The 17875-nt window shown below is 38.2% G+C and overlaps 1 protein-coding gene across 2 annotated transcripts in view; it reads right to left on the reverse strand.

The window, feature by feature from the left end:
- Window positions 1-4410: 4410 nt before the first annotated feature.
- LOC120097101 (uncharacterized) overlaps window positions 4411-17875 on the reverse strand; it is a 266438-nt gene continuing 252973 nt past the window's right edge. Inside the window, exon 3 of one of the 2 annotated variants that reach the window (XM_087586771.1) lies at window positions 4411-5422. In XM_087586771.1, the coding sequence (XP_087442897.1) occupies window positions 5343-5422 (80 nt within the window). In that variant the 3' untranslated portion in view covers window positions 4411-5342. The remainder of the gene's footprint in view (window positions 5423-17875) is intronic. The other variant, XR_015638206.1, reaches the window with a different exon arrangement.

Raw genomic sequence — 17875 nt, forward strand, 5'->3', positions numbered from 1 at the left:
GCTTCTCTTCCTCACCTCATCTTCCCTGCTTTCTGAGTCCTCTGGCCCAACCCCCGTTGCCCTGAGCAACCTGTTATTCCAGGGGAACCTCCATTCTCCTACTGCTTCTCCCCTCACCTCAGTCATAAACTTGACGTCTAAAACATAGAGGTCAGCTTCCCTTCCCTTGCCCATCTTTCCTGCTTGCTGGGCCACTTGGGCTAAGCTGAGCTGCCCCGAGCTGCCTGCTCTCTCAATGCAGCATGGATAGCTAGGATTAAAATAGTGATAGTGACCATCAACGTGATCCATTATATAAACAAACTGAAAGAACAAAACCACATGATCATTTCATTAGATGCTGAGAAAGCATTTGACAAAATTCAACACCCCTTCATGATAAAAGTCCTGGAAAGAATAGGAATTCAAGGCCCATACCTAAACATAGTAAAAGCCATATACAGCAAACCAGTTGCTAACATTAAACTAAATGGAGAGAAACTTGAAGCAATCCCACTAAAATCAGGGACTAGACAAGGCTGCCCACTCTCTCCCTACTTATTCAATTTAGTTCTTGAAGTTCTAGCCAGAGCAATCAGACAACAAAAGGAGGTCAAGGGGATACAGATTGGAAAAGAAGAAGTCAAAATATCACTATTTGCAGATGATATGATAGTTTATTTAAGTGATCCCAAAAGTTCCACCAGAGAACTACTAAAGCTGATAAACAACTTCAGCAAAGTGGCTGGGTATAAAATTAACTCAAATAAATCAGTAGCCTTCCTCTACACAAAAGAGAAACAAGCCGAAAAAGAAATTAGGGAAAGGACACCCTTCATAATAGTCCCAAATAATATAAAGTACCTCGGTGTGACTTTAACCAAGCAAGTAAAAGATCTGTACAATAAGAACTTCAAGCCTCTGAAGAAAGAAATTGAAGAAGACCTCAGAAGATGGAAAGATCTCCCATGCTCATGGATTGGCAGGATTAATATAGTAAAAATGGCCATTTTACCAAAAGCGATCTACAGATTCAATGCAATCCCCATCAAAATACCAATCCAATTCTTCAAAGAGTTAGACAGAAAAATTTGCAAATTCATCTGGAATAACAAAAAACCCAGGATAGCTAAAACTATCCTCAACAATAAAAGGACTTCAGGGGGAATCACTATCCCTGAACTCAAGCAGTATTACAGAGCAATAGTGATAAAAACTGCATGGTATTGGTACAGAGACAGACAGATAGACCAATGGAATAGAATTGAAGACCCAGAAATGAACCCACACACCTATGGTCACTTGATTTTTGACAAAGGAGCCAAAAGCATCCAATGGAAAAAAGATAGCATGTTCAGCAAATGGTGCTGGTTCAACTGGAGGTCAACATGTAGAAGAATGCAGATTGATCCATGCTTATCACCCTGTACAAAACTTAAGTCCAAGTGGATCAAGGACCTCCACATCAAACCAGACACACTCAAACTAATAGAAGAAAAACTAGGGAAGCATCTGGAACACATGGGCACTGGAAAAAATTTCCTGAACAAAACACCAATGGCTTATGCTCTAAGATCAAGAATCGACAAATGGGATCTCATAAAACTGCAAAGCTTCTGTAAGGCAAAGGACACTGTGGTTAGGACAAAACGGCAACCAACAGATTGCGAAAAGATCTTTACCAACCCTACAACAGATAGAGGCCTTATATCCAAAATATACAAAGAACTCAAGAAGTTAGACCGCAGGGAGACAAATAACCCTATTAAAAAATGGGGTTCAGAGCTAAACAAAGAATTCACAGCTGAGGAATGCCGAATGGCTGAGAAACACCTAAAGAAATGTTCAACATCTTTAGTCATAGGGGAAATGCAAATCAAAACAACCCTGAGATTTCACCTCACACCAGTGAGAATGGCTAAGATCAAAAACTCAGGTGACAGCAGATGCTGGTGAGGATGCGGAGAAAGAGGAACACTCCTCCATTGTTGGTGGGATTGCAGACTGGTACAACCATTCTGGAAATCAGTCTGGAGGTTCCTCAGAAAATTGGATATTGAACTGCCTGAGGATCCAGCTATACCTCTCTTGGGCATATACCCAAAAGATGCCCCAACATATAAAAAAGGCACGTGCTCCACTATGTTCATCGCAGCCTTATTTATAATAGCCAGAAGCTGGAAAGAACCCAGATGCCCTTCAACAGAGGAATGGATACAGAAAATGTGGTACATCTACACAATGGAATATTACTGAGCTATCAAAAACAATGACTTTATGAAATTCGTAGGCAAATGGTTGGAACTGGAAAATATCATCCTGAGTGAGCTAACCCAATCACAGAAAGACATACATGGTATGCACTCATTGATAAGTGGCTATTAGCCCAAATGCTTGAATTACCCTAGATGCCTAGAACAAATGAAACTCAAGATGGATGATCAAAATGTGAATGCTTCACTCCTTCTTTAAAAGGGGAACAAGAATACCCTTGGCAGGGAATAGAGGGGCAAAGATTAAAACAGAGACTGAAGGAACACCCATTCAGAGCCTGCCCCACATGTGGCCCATACATATACAGCCACCCAATTAGACCAGATGGATGAAGCAAAGAAGTGCAGACCGACAGGAGCCGGATGTAGATCGCTCCTGAGAGACACAGCCAGAATACAGCAAATACAGAGGCGAATGCCAGCAGCAAACCACTGAACTGAGAATAGGACCCCCGTTGAAGGAATCAGAGAAAGAACTGGAAGAGCTTGAAGGGGCTCGAGACCCCATATGTACAACAATGCCAAGCAACCAGAGCTTTCAGGGACTAAGCCAATACCTAAAGACTATTCATGGACTGACCCTGGACTCTGACCTCATAGGTAGCAATGAATATCCTAGTAAGAGCACCAGTGGAAGTGGAAGCCCTGGGTCCTGCTAAGACTGAACCCCCAGTGAACTAGACTGTTGGGGGGAGGGCGGCAATGGGGGGAGGGTTGGGAGGGGAACACCCATAGGGAAGGGGAGAGGGGAGGGGGATGTTTGCCCGGAAACCGGGAAAGGGAATAACACTCGAAATGTATATACGAAATACTCAAGTTAATAAAAAAAAATAGTGATAGTGACCATCTTACCAAGCTTCATATTCAAATGTAATCCCCGCCAAAATTCCAACACAATTATTTATAGTCTTTGAAAGAGCAATTCTCAACTTCATATGGTAAAACAAAAACCCAGGCTAGCGAAAACAAACCTGAACAATAAAAGAACTTTGAAAAGACTCACCATCCTTGACCTCAAGCTATACTACAAGGCAATAGTGATAGAAAACTGCACGGCATTGGTACAGTAACACACAGGTTGATTCATGGAACCCAGCCAAAGACTCAAACGTAAACCCAAAAATATATGGACACTTGATATTTGATAAAGAATCCAAAAACCATACAATGGAGGAAATTAAAGCATATTCAAAAAATGGTGCTGGACTAACTGAATGTCTTTATGTATAAAAAAATGGAAATGGATCTATACTTATGACCCTCAACAAAACTCAGACCCAAGTGGATCAACATCAATCTGGACACACTAAATTTCATAAAAGCAAAAGTGGAAAATACCCTTGAGTGCACTGGAACAAGAAACCATTTCCTGATTGGAACACCAATAGCTCAGGCTCTAAAACCAACAGTTGATGAATGGGATCTCATGAAACTGCAAAACTTCAGTAAGGCAAAGCATTTTGTCAACAGAACAAATTGGCAGCCCACAGGTTGGGAAAGGATTTTCACCAACCTTACATCTGACAGAGGGCTGATATTCAAAATTTACAAAGAACTCCAGGAGTTAGACACAAACAACCCAAATAACCCAATTAAAAAATTAGGTACAGATCTGAACATGACTTTCAACAGAGAAATTTCGAATGGACAAGAAGCACTTGAAATGTTCGGCATCCTTAGTCATCAGGGAAATGCAAATCAAAACAACTTTGAGGTGTAGAGGGAGGTGTTGATTCTCTAATTGGTTCGTGGTGTCTTAATATAGAAGCTGGAAACCAGTTACTGGGAAAATAGTAAAGATAGGACTTCTAGGTCACAGGAGAAAGAAGAGACATTAGAAAAGAGAAGGCGTTTTTTTGTCCAGGCTTTGGAATGAGAACAAAGCAGCAGTCATGTCAGATCTTAGGGAAATCGGAAAAAGCAGTCTTTGCCATTACCAGTCCATTAGTGAGAGTGGAGTATTAAAGGCTCCCAGTATTATTGTGTGGGGTTCAATGTATGATTAGAGCTTTAGTAATGCTTCTTTTACATATGTGGGAACCCTTGAATCTGGGGCAAATAAATTTGGTATTGATTATCTTGGTGAATTTTCCCTTTGATACGTATGAAATGTCCTTCTCAATGTCATTTAATAACTTTTGGTTGAAAAATCTATTTTTTTTAGTTATTAGAATGGCTACTCCAGCTCGTTTATTGGGAAAATATGCCTGGGCCATTTTTTTTCAGACCTTTACTCTTAGGGACTGTTTGTCTTTCTCACTGAGGTATGATTCCTCTATGCAGCAAAAACGCAGGGTTCTGTTTACATAGCCAGTCTGTTAGCCTATGTCTTTACATTGGGAAATTGAGTCCACTGATGTTCAGAAATATTGAAGACCAATGATTTTTGTTCTTTCTATTTTTATTTTTAGATGAGGTATTATGTTTGCATTGTTTTCTTCTTATGAAATGATTAATTTCTTGGGTTTCCTTGGGTGTAGTTTCCTTCCCTGTGTTGACTTTTTCCATCTAGTTTCCTCTGAAGGGCTGGATTAGTGCAGACATATTATTTAAATTTGGTTTTGGGAATATCTTGGTTTTTCCATCTATGGTGATTGAAAATTTTGCTGGGTTATAGTAGCCTGGGCTAGCATTTGTGTTCTCTTAGGATCTGTACGACATTTATCCATGATCTTTTCTTTTTTAGATTCTCTGTTAAGAAGTTTGGCGTGATTCTGATAGGTCTGCCTTTATAGGTTACATGGCCCTTTTCCCTTACTGCTTTTCATATTCTTTCTTTGTTCTGTGTATGTAGTGTTCTGATTATTTTGTGACAGTAGGATTTTCTTTTCTGGCCCATTCTATTTGGTGTTCTGTAGGCTTCTTGTTCATTTATCATCAAGTCTTTATGTTAGGACAGTTTTCTTGTATGATTTGTTGGAGATGTTTTCTAGCTCTTGGAATTGGGAATCTTCACTTTCTTCTGTTCCTATTATTCTTAGGTTTTTCATTGTGTCCTGAATTTTGAGCTAGGAGCTTTTTGTACTTCAGATTTTTTGTCTCTTTTGTCAATATGTTCTATGGTATCTTCTAAATCTGAGATTCTCTCTTCTATCTCTTGTATTCTGTTGACGATGCTTGTATCTGTAACATCTCCAGGGTTGCCTCCATTTGTGGTCTACAGAAGATACCTACAACATCAACATCAGAAATCATTGCCATGTGCTGGTTACTGTACTGTACTAATATTTAGAGCATTCAATTGTCATAGCCACTCTTGGCCCTGGGGAACATTTCGTTTTCAATAGATTAGTGAAATGGCTCAGGAAAGTCAAGATGATTGCCAAGCTTACTTCATCATCAGAGAACATGTCAGTCCTCAAACTGATCCAAACCCCAGCTCTGACAAACTGGCTGTAGGATTCCCAGCTGGGGATGTCCCATGTCACAGGATCTCTAAAAAGTACTTATGTACACAGAAAATCCTGACACTGTAGTTTGTGGAAATATCTAAATTATTTCCTGATGCTTTCAACATCAGGAGTTTGTGCTCTCAGGGACATTAAATAGATACTCAGAAAACTGCTCATAAACCACATTGTGATTTATTGCTTGTATTCCTTCCAAGAGAAGCTGGTTGCAGAATAGACTCTTTGCATTGAATGAACAAACATGTTTAACTAAAATGTCAAACATGAGCCAGTCAGGTATGAAGTGTGCTTCATGAGAAATGCTTTTGAAATGAGGAAAACGTGTAATTTTCTATCTGCTGGAGAAAGGAATGAGCCATAGGTATTTTGCCCTATATAAACTTTAATGAAAAGGTTAAGTGACAGATTTCATAGAAAAATCTCCTGAAGTCACAGTAATTTACTACATTGGATCTTAAAATCAGCAATGAATTTATTTCTTCTAAAGTTAAAAAACAGTTCCAACTTGAATATTTCAGATGCTCATATTTAAAGAAATTTAACACATAAACCTGTAACTGATACTTCTTCCATTGATTATTGGAAATAATGCATGAAATATCCATTATTGTTAATATGGAAGAAACCAAAGACAAATAGTTACTTTTCTATATGCAGCATTTAGTTAACAAAAGTAGCAATCTTTTTGACTAAATATGGTCATTATTGTTCAAAGGCTATAATTTTTTTAAAGCATTTCATGTGGTACAATTCTTAGCCCCTGAACCAGATACTCTACTGCCCCCTCCTGGATATAATACAAGTAGCAATGAGAATAAGCTTCCGAAAGTGGTCAACTAAAGGAGTTATACTGAAATGTATTCAGTGACAAGCGACATCAAAATACATGCCGTTTCTTCATGTTAAGTGTCATAAGGGTTTTGGGCACTGGAACCTTTAACTATTGTGGAAAACAGAATGGAATATACTTACCAATAGTATTTGGAATTACAAAATTGCTAATGTCTTTTTCTATTTCTAAAACCCTGTAGTGAGCTCATCTCCTTAAGTTTGACAGTCTCATATAGCTGACAGATGGCCAAGAAGTTTCACTTCACCATCCTTTGAAAGGATAAAGTGTTCTGCCATAATGGATAAATTCTATCACTGAATAAAGAAAGAACTCAGGACTTTGTAAATGTGAATGGAGACCTAACCATGTTTCCCAAAGTAAGAGATGGTGCTTGTGGCAGGGAAGGCGTGTGTTAATGTAAGCTTCTTGTCTTTAGTTGTTTGGTTGGGTTACAGACAGTAGGACATCTCAGAAGTGTGAATTCAGCATGAGACATTTGAAAACTACATATGTAAATTATAACAGTGGGGTGTTCAGCAGTATGTCTTAAATAAAGAACCTTTTTCCTTTCTTTCTTTTTCTTTTTCAAAACAATGTTATCCCCAGAGGTTGGAGAAACAATATGGAGATCTAGATATGAGCATGTTGGTCTGTTCCCACTGAATTCAAAATGACAGCAGGTGGGTATTGAATCTTCACTGAACAGAGCTGCTGGTTTACTATTTCATGGTCCTCAGAACAACAAGAAAAAAAATCTGCTTCTTGGTGTATTTAAAACATACATAGATAAACATCGTTTCTATACCTTTTTTTGTATATTTGGAGTAGAGCTTTTAAAAAAGAATTGCAAGTTTTACAGCATGACCAGCCAAGTTACAAACCCTTTTCAGTTGACAGACACTATCACATACTGTGCATTGTTCTTCAGGAGTTACTGCCTTGTAAAACAAATGAATATTCAATTACTCCAAGGAGCCATGTCAGTATTAGCTGGACTAGGGGAGTTACAGAAAAACCATGCTTCCAAGAGGCCCAGTGTGGATGGCAAAACCACACTTGTCAATTTAACTTTTACCATTAGCTCTGTAGAAGAAATTTCTTGGAACTTATTATGGTAAAAATACCCATTGGAACATAGTCAAAGGAATGGTGTTTGGTTAACAACCCCTTAGGGAACTATGAGAAAGGCTCCAGGAAAAAAGAAAGACGATCTTTTACCTCAAGTACACTCTGTTCTCTGGATTATTCTTGGATAGGATATCATGCCTCTTTTGTTATAGCTATAGACCCAATCTGGTCACTGTTCTCTGAATCTGGATATGAATCTGAATATGGAATGGCTTCGCTTTTATGCTTTCCTAAATATATTTTAGAGGACTGACCAGGCAATTGTGTTTAAATTGGTTTGTCCTAAGAAAGAACTAGGAAAGGACGGAGCAGTAAATAAATGCTTACTGAGTTTATTTACATGTGTTTCTGATCAAATTTTCCTAACCATGTCTGTCGGAACTCAATCTTCCTTGACTCATTGCTTTCTTTGTTATATTCATGTGTAAAAGAATACCTAAGGTTGTCTACAACACTTGACTGTAGTCTGCCCCATTCTTACAGGTCTTCAGATTCTAGCTTTCACAAACACAGATATGCTTGGGTTGGCAAAAGTTGACAATACCTAGCAATCAACATTGTTCATAAATGCAAAAGCAAACGTCTTTATTACAGTTCAATGAAAAGAGATAGTAAGCAAAAATCGGCACTCCTTTATACCAATTTTAATAAATACCCATTTCCTCAGCATTTGAAGAGAAGACCATTGCATGGTAGGTTGCCTTCATTTTAATCTATTTTAAAAACTATATTTTATTTATTTTCTTTATATATATATATATATATGTGTGTGTGTGTGTGTGTGTGTGTGTGTGTGTGTGTGTGTGTGTGTGTGTGTTTGGTGACTGCCAAGGCCAAAATAAGGCATCGTATCTTCTAGAACTAGAGCTATAGGCAGTTTCATACATCTCCCACTTCCTACATGGACCACTACACAGGGACGAGTTCCTTAGCTAAGGCCAGTAGGTATGGAAGAACACAGATTATCTTCTCCTGTGGATTTATAGCTGGCTTCTCAGGGAGACACAGGGTTAGGGAATATTGAATCCATATGATGATATAGAGAAATGTACTCACACGTGCAAAAGTAGACTAACTTTGCTTGGGCTACCATAATATAATGGCACGATTCCAGAAGAATAGCAAAACAGCAAAATTATTTTCAAAACTGCTCTGGAGGCTAAAAGTCTAAGATTAAGTTCCTGGAGTTGTGGTTTCTCCTGTGACCTCTAGCTTTGGCTTACTAATGATTTTGTTTTTCCTGTGTCCTTGGGGGAACTTTTTCTCTATCTGTCCTATTGTTGATATGCTTCTGTCTCTTATATAAGTCTCATGGCTCTACTAGATAAAATAACTTAATCTTAGCTGCCCTTTAGAGGCCTTATCTCCAATATTACAACTGAGAAAGTTGTATCTTAAGGGAGAATCAGTTCAACATATAATATTCAGAACCACGCTTCTCTTATATTTTCCTGCTTTGAGTCTTCTTAACCCTAATTGGCTGTATGACAATGTACAAAACACTTATAGGAAAACTGTGTTGATTTGGCTTCATCATTTACACTTGTGAATACTAGTACTACTAATATAACCATTATTGGGTATCTATAATACTCAAATTTTTCATCTACTTTTTAAAGCCCTAAAATATTGTACAATAACCAAATAATCTCTCAAATAATTTGGTGACTAGAACATTAAAAATTATGACTACTAAAAGCTTTGTGATTCTTTTTGTACCTATTAACAAAACAAAGACTCAATATTGTTACCCTTTTCATTAGCCCATATATTTATTGTCTGAAAGATCGCAGACTGTATGGCTACTCTTTATCAAAGTCATATTTACTTAGAGTTAATTAAGTTATTTAGTTGATGCTTATACTGACATATTTTTCTTCACTAGAGTGTCTATTATCTATCTCGCAATTGAACCCAAAATCTGAAAATAGCAATTTCAACCTCATTTCATCCTGTTTTTGACCTGCTCCCAAACCCTCACTATCCTGGTAATCTATGAATAGCTGACCAGCCAAGCACGTAGTGAAGAGGCAATGAGATCAATATTCCCAAGCCAACTGTGGCCTGGAGAGAATGCTGGCTTCCCCTCATTCCCTTCATATACTAGAGAATCTCACAGGTGAATTAGTTCATAGTTGGAAGCTCCCAGAGGTTTCATTTAGTATGTGTAACCAGCAAAAATCCATGAAATCTTTGATTAAACTTTTAAGTTGTCTCATAGTACAATGAAAATGAGAAAAAATAATTGAGTAAAGAGCCTTAAAATGGTAACTGACATATGAAAGGAAAATGCAGTGAGTTGTGGAGCTAGCCTGGAAAAGTTAATGGTAGGAACAATGAGAACCTACCTGAGGACCTCCATGTTTAAACATGGAGAAAATGCTGTTGTATCTAGAGATCATTCTTCCAGGGGTTAGAGAGTAGAGAAAGTGATTGAATGGTATGATCATTTTGATTTACAAGTGTACTACTTTGCAAACTAAAATCCCCAATTTTAAAAATGATTCAACTTATACTCTGAAAGTTTATTTTTGGTGTTTTATTTTTCCTATTCATTAATTCATTTTAGATTTCATAGGAGCTTTGTACCTGTCTCATCACAACAATACTATCACAAAGGAGTAACAATTAGATACAGAGACAATGTGATATTTGTAGGAGACAGGGACAGAGGGTTTTAGAAACTAAGTCATGAATATAAAATCTCCATGGATACATTTTCTTGTGAAGCTCCAAAGACTCCTGGCACTCTTCCATCAAGAGCACACAGGAAATGGGCACTTTCTATGGACCTCAGAAGTAGCTTGCTCAGATACGGACTTACTTATCTCTGAATTTATGGAGTTCCCAGTCTCTAGGACTGTAAGAAATACATTTTTGTTTATAATATATTCACAACATGGCATTATGTTACAACAGCCCAGGTGAATTAAGATAAATGATAAAACATGCTATCTAAGCTATATAACTCCAAACCAAAAACATGGTGATAGTGTGTTCCAATGGGTAGACAGTTGTGTCAACACAGTGGATTAAAGTCATACTAATGGTGATGCACACTTTATATACTATAAACATTCACTCTATGAGTATGTTTTCTAAAATTTCTTACAGATGACTTGTAGAAACATTAATGCATAGAAATCACTACTGATTAGATTCAATTTATAATGTTTCAGAATACTTACTGCCTAATGAATCAGTGTCTAGGGGATATGAATATATTAGAAATTTAAAGATTTACCTGTATAATCTTCTAAGATTAACTTAAAAGAAACTAAATGTGTGTTTATGATTAATTATGCTCTTTTATACTGCTTAAATTTAAGAAAGTACAAGTTAGTTAAAATGCTTAAAATAATGATGAATAAGAAAAGATATTTTAGCACATTAGTCACTGAAAATTTCTTAAATTAACTAGATATAAATTAATTGGTACATTGTATGTAAACACTGACATAAAGAAATAAAAGAAGGAAATCCAGATCACTTGGTCCTCAACAGAAGCAGGCACATAGTTCTCTTTAATATGGTTTATTTCTCTTTAATGAGGTTAAGTGGGATGGGAGAAATTCAAAGCCATGATCAGGCCTTGTGGTAGGAAGAAAAGCATCAGATATAACAATACAGTATATGAAAAATCTAAGCATGCTAAAGAGGAGCTTCATTAGTTGTGAAAATTAGAGCTAGAAAGGGAGAAGTGAGACAGAGAGGGGAAAGAAAAGGAGGAAGTATGCAGGCAAGGAGTAATGGATGAAGGAAGGAAGAAAGGAGGGAGGGATAGATGGAGGGAGGGAGAAAGGTGAAAATATCACAAGGGGTATGGGGACAGAGGTCAATCTCTCTGAGGAGTTTCTGACAAATCCCCAGAAGAAATGAAAACTTTAATATTTTAGGGGTAGGTGGAAAGTTTTCTCTTACAAGATTTAGATCAACCCACCATAATTGACAGTATGGAAAAGCCAGATACCACAGAAAACTGTCAAGTTAGAACACAGAATACTTCCTACCTCTCCATCTCAGAAATTACTTAAAGGAGATCTGGCCTGATTAGGGCTATTTGATCAGGCCTAAAAGTATAAGCCCTCTAACAAATCCTACAATCATACCTTAAGATAATTTTTATGTGGAACACTGAATAAAACATATCTTCAAATAGTCCAAATATCCCTAATCTGAAATTCTACAGGCCAGCAATATTCTAAATTTCAGAATATTTCAGAATTAAGAATATTTGTGTACATCCTTCATATCACTTATTTGTTTAGCCATTCTATAAAATCGAAATGTGGACAATATTATGTGTTGCATGACCCATATAGACTCACCTTAATATATACACTACAAAAATTTCCTTCAGAATTAATAATTATTTGTACTGGATAGAATGACCAGTGGCAACCAGTCACATTTAGAAGCATATCAGAAATGAATTTTGAAAATATTAAATTTTTAATTTTAAAATTATTTGTATTGGAATACTCAGAGGTCTTCCAAAGACCATATGCTTAAACAGTATATCACATGGTTTAGGTAAAAGTAAAGTTAATTTATCTGTCCAAACACAATTTGCTTTTATATAAGTGTTCTTCAAAAGATTTATATTAACTGTTTTTGGCATGGGAAATACTTTATATTTTCAATATTCTATTTTAATTCAACAAATAAGCTTTGCTTCATATTAATCTTTTAAACTAGGCTGAGCTTGGGTACTTAGTAACACACTTCCTCTAACAATGTCACATCTCCTAATAGTATCTCTTCGCATGGGCCAAGGATATTCAAACCATCACTGGTTCCAGCTCATGGAGTGGGCCTTATATCAAAGCTGATATTGGTAGATTATACCCATAAGGCTTGTACCACCATTGCCCTAGCATATTTTTCTGGTGGGCCCGTGTTAGAAATCAAAGGCTTTGTGGTTGGGTTGGTATATATATATATATATATATATATATATATATATATATATATATACATATATATTTCCCTTTTAGTATCTCAGAGAGGTTGTTTCTGTATGGAACAGACTAGAACACAGGCGTGAAGGTTCTGTATTGATACCTGCTCATCATTTCCATGCTCAATGAGTTCAATGAGTGTAGACGCTGCCTTCAGCAAAGTGGCCCTACTGTCAGTTTGTGGAGAGCAAACACAACAGCCTTGGCAACAGCCAGGGTTGATTGGTTGTTTCCATGGCGTCTCTTTGCTGAACAGCAAAAATGCTTGTAAGCTAGTCTGGTAATAGAGGCTTCATTTGGTAGGAAAAATTTACCGTGTGGGATTCTGTCTTTCCTAATACTTGAAGAATTAGGGTTGCCCTTACATATTTTTCCTTTCTTTTTTAAATTTTATTTTTCTTGGATATTTTATGTATTTACATTTCAAATGTTGTCCCTTTTCTACCCTCCCCTCTGCTTCTTTGATGTTGCTCCCACTCCCACCCAACCACTCCCTCCTCAACACCCTGGCATTCCCCTACATTGGGAATTCCCCTTCTATTGATGCTGGGCAATGGCATCCTCTACTAAATATGTGGGTGGAGTTATGGTTCCCTCCATGCATACTTATTGTTTGGTGGTTTAGTCCCAGGGATCTCTGGTGGGTTCTGGTTTGTTGATACTGTTGTTCTTCCTATGGTATTGCAAATCCCTTCAGCTCCTTCAGTCTTTTCTCTAACTCTTCCATTGGGATCCTTCTGGGAGCTATGCCTTTAAAACTCTCCATTATTGATGTTAATATTATAGTTAGAGTTAAGTATGACTGGGTTCATTAAGAGATCAAGACTGTGGAAAATCCCCAGCCAGCTGAAGAAGGCTAATACAAATCTGGTGGTCAGGTTGCCTAATAATATGACAAACTTGTGACCTTTCTGAGAAACAAGCCAACATTCTGCTGATGTCAGCTGATTACCTGTCTACAAGAGCACAGTATCCTTGGCTTGCACAGATATTTCCCACTTCCCCGCTCCCTCTGTTACCCCTGCTATGGTATAAATTCAGCCTTGGGAAAATATAAAATTGTCTTGGCATCCTTCTTCTCGTCTCTTGCCTAGTTGGTCCCCAACCTCCTCTGACTGTCCTTTTGGTCAGGGCAGGATCTCCTTCCTCAGTCCAGTGATTAGCTGCAACCATCTGTATCAGTAGGGCTCTAGCAGAACCTCTCAGACACCCATATCTGGTTTCCGTCAGCAAGCACTTCTTACACTAAACACTGGCACAGGGGAAATTTTCCTGATGGCTCAGACATGTGGTACAGACCTAATATCCAAAATATATAAAGAACTCAAGAAGTTAACCTCCAAAAGGTCAAATAGCCCAAATAAGAACTGGGGTGCTGGGGGTTGGGGATTTAGCTTAGTGGTAGAGCGCTTGCCTAGCAAGCACAAGGCCCTGGGTTCGGTCCCCAGCTCCGGAAAAAAGAAAAGAAAAGAAAAAAAAGAACTGGGGTGCTGAGAAACAGAGAATTCTCAATCATGGAATCTTGAGTGACCAAGAAACACTTAAAGAAATGTTCAACATCCTTAGTCATCAGAGAAATTCAAATCATAACAACCCTGATATTTCACCTGGCACTAATCAGAATGGCTCAAGTAACAGCATTTTCTGGTAGGGATGTAGAGAAAGAGGTATAGTCCTTCATTGCCAGTGGGATTGCAACCTGTTACCTGCGCTCTGAAAATCAATCTGGAGATTCCTCAGGCCTGAAGACCCAGCTATACTGCTCCTAGGATTATACCCAGAAGATGTCCCATCATAGTATAGGGACACAGGCTTTGTATGTTCATAGCAGCCTTATTCATAGCAGCCAGAAGCTGGATACAAATCAGATGTCCCTCACCTGAAGAATGGATACAGAAAATGTAGTTCATTTGTACAATGGACTACTATTCAACAGTAAAGGACATTATGAATTTTGCAGGCAAATGGATAGAACTAGAAAATGTCATCCTGAGTGAGGTAACTGAGACCCAAAAGGACATCATGCAAGGTATGCACTCACTGACAAGGGGTATTACCCAAAAGTACATAATACTCATGATACAATCCACAGAGAGTAACAATTTTACCAAGAAAGAAGGCCCAAGAGAAGGGGGAAGAAAATACACACAAGAAGCACTGTACAAGGATTGGACTTGTGTGGGGAAGAGGAGCAGGATAGGAAAAGGGGAACAGGATCAGGTCTGTGGGAAGAAAGGAGAACTGACCAAAAGTCCAGGAGAATGAAGGGAAGTATGAAGTTGTGGGGAGTGGGAGGGACCTCTAACATGTCCCAGAGACCTGAGATACGAGAGACTCCCAGGACTCAGTGGGGATGACCTTAGTACAAATGCCCAACAGTGGGGAGACGGAAGCTGAAGAAACTTCCTCCAGTATTTAAACAGAGCTCCCATTCGAGGGATGGGGCCACCCACATACTTTCAAGATTTTTGACCCAAAATTATTCTTGTCTAAAAGAAATACAAGAACAAAAATTGAGCAGAGATCAAAAGAAAAGCCATCCAGTGACTGGCCCAACTTGGGGTCCTTCCCATGGGTGGGCACTACTGACATTACTACTGAAGCCATGTTGTGCTTGCAAACAGCAGCCTAGCATGGCTGTCCTCTGAGAGGTTCTATCAGCACTTAATGGAGACAGAGGCAGGGTACTTACAGCCAACCATTGGACTTGGGGCAGGGGACCCTATGAAAGAGTTAGGGAAAAGATTGAAAAAGCTGAAGGAGACAGCAACCCCTTGGTGTGGGAGAGAACAGGAGCAATAAACGGAACATTTCAGAGCACCCAGAGACTAAGCCATCAACGAAAAAGCATATGTAGGCTGGTCTGTGACCTCCCCCAGGAGATATGTAGCAGAGGATGGCCTTGTCTGATACATCTAATTCTGTAGAGGCTTTATGCCCCAGGGTAGGAGAATGATAAGGCTGTGAGATGGAGGTGGCTGGGTGGTTGATGGGAATCTTGGTGAGAGCAGCAAAAGTCAGGAGGGGATGGGGTAAAAATCTGGGAGTGGGGACCTGGGAGGGAGGCAATATTTGGAATATAAATGAATAAAATAATTTAGAAGACGAAGAATAAACATAATAAGCATACACAGAGAGAGAGAGAAAGAGAGAGAAAGAGAGAGAGAGTGTTATCAGTTGTCATGTGTTACGAATAATTGCTTCTGATATAAAAAGCAGGGATTTAAATTTAGAATATATTCCTTAGAGCTTTTGCACAATTTACCAAATGTCATAAGCTGGAAACAAACTCTTTATTGTAGGTAAAAGGACAGAAGATAAAATATTGACTGCCTTTAACTTAGACAGAAAAATTATAGTTTAAGACTCAATTGTTCTGTAGCACTAGTGACGTATAATGAATGTGTAGCTAGATAGCTAGTCTTAATGTAAACATCTCTGTTGTAAACACATTTAATTTATGATTTAAATTATGTTTGAACTGTTAGTGAACTTTTGCAAAATAAATGAATGCTTGGAAAAACCATACGATCTATTCTTCCAAAAAAAGTTACAAAAATCTAGGAACAACGACTTTAGGCAGTATAAAGAAAACAAAATTAGGGGAAGAAGGAGAAGAGAGCAGAGATATATTCTGATACGATTTCCCCCCTTTTAATTCCCCTTAGAAATAAAGATTACAATTCTTTTTTTAAGTATCTACTTTTTCCCTCTATCTTTCCCTGTGAGTGTCTTTCCCTACTTGAAAAGGAGTCAAAATCAGCCTTAAGCCTGGTTCAAGAAGGACCTGGAGTGGGGATGCAGGGTGTGGGATGTGGGGTGTGTGGGTGTGTGGACAAAGAACCTCTTAATCCCCTGGTGTTATTTGCCAAGAGGCTTTCAGGTTCTGGCCTCAGAGTAACTTAAGTCAAAATAGGTAAACATTAGTATAGAGAGTAACCTTATTCGCTCACAAGACCAAGTCTTATCCTTGGCAATGCTCTTTCCCATTGGCTACCTTCAAGAGAGAACCAGAGCACTGAAGCTGGCCTCCAGCAGAGCATCATTTGTTTAAGATGGATTCTTTATTTCCAGTGTGTATTTCTGGGTTCTTTATAAGAAATGTGTGTGTGTGTGTGTGTGTGTGTGTGTGTGTGTGTGTCTTCAATTTGAATTCATTAATCAATGTAACAATGCATCAATGATCAAAATATCTTGTTTTAAATGCTAATGCCATGCTGCTTGTATTGTTATATCTTTGTAGTACAACTTGAAATAGAAACAGTAATAACTCCAGAAGGTTTTGTTGTTCAGGACTTCTGTGTGTTTTCCTAAAGCCAAAAGTATATATAATCTAGCATTTTCTAGTATAATTTTCATTATCATTTGTGTGTCTTCAAATAAAGACACTTTAACGTCTCCCTTTCTATTTTGTATTGCCTTGATCTCCTTTAGTTGTCTTATTGCTGTACCTCATTGTTTAGTATTAGATTGATAGGTATGGAGAATGTGCATATCCTTTTATTTTTTATGATTTTAATGGAATTATTTTGAGTTTTAATCTATTTAAATTGATATTGGCTATGGACCTAATGTAAGTTATTGCTACTATGTTGAGGTATGTTTCTTGTACCCCTAGTTGCTCCAGGATTTTTATCTTAAAGGTTACTTGCTTGTTTCAAAGGTCTTTTCTGGATCTACTGAGATGATAGGTAGTTTGTCTTTTAATTTGTTCATATGGTGAATTGCATTTATTGATTTTTTTTTGTATATTGAACCTTCCCTGAATCTCTAGGACACAGTCTACTTGGTCAAGGTGAAGGATCTTTTGGTATGTTCTTTGAATTGGTTTACAAATATGTTATTGAGAACTTTTGGATTATGTTCATGAAGGAAATTAGTCTGCAATTCTCTTTCTGTGTCCTGTCTTTGTGTGGTTTGGATATGAATGCTGATTCTCACAGCCAAACCATCAGACTGTGCACGGAGATCCCAATGGGTTTGGGGCAGGACTGAAGGAGATGAAGGGTTGTACAACCCCAGAGGAAGAACAACAATATCAAGTAACCAGACCCGCCAGAGCTCCCTGGGATTAAATTACCAACAAAAGGGTAAACATGGGGGGACCCATGACTCCAGCTACATATGTAGAAGAGGATGGCCTTGTAAGACCTTTGGTCCTGTGGAGGCTTGATGACTCAGCATAGGGGAGTGCTAGGATGATGAGATAGGAGTGGGTGGGCAGGTGCGGGAGCACCCTCATAGAGGCAGGGGAGGGGGAAGTGGTTAGGAGGTTTGTGGAGGAGAAGCCAG

This window comes from Rattus norvegicus, chromosome 15, assembly GCF_021556685.1.
Source record: "Rattus norvegicus strain SHRSP/BbbUtx chromosome 15, alternate assembly SHRSP_T2T, whole genome shotgun sequence".
NCBI classification, from domain to species: Eukaryota; Metazoa; Chordata; class Mammalia; order Rodentia; family Muridae; genus Rattus; species Rattus norvegicus.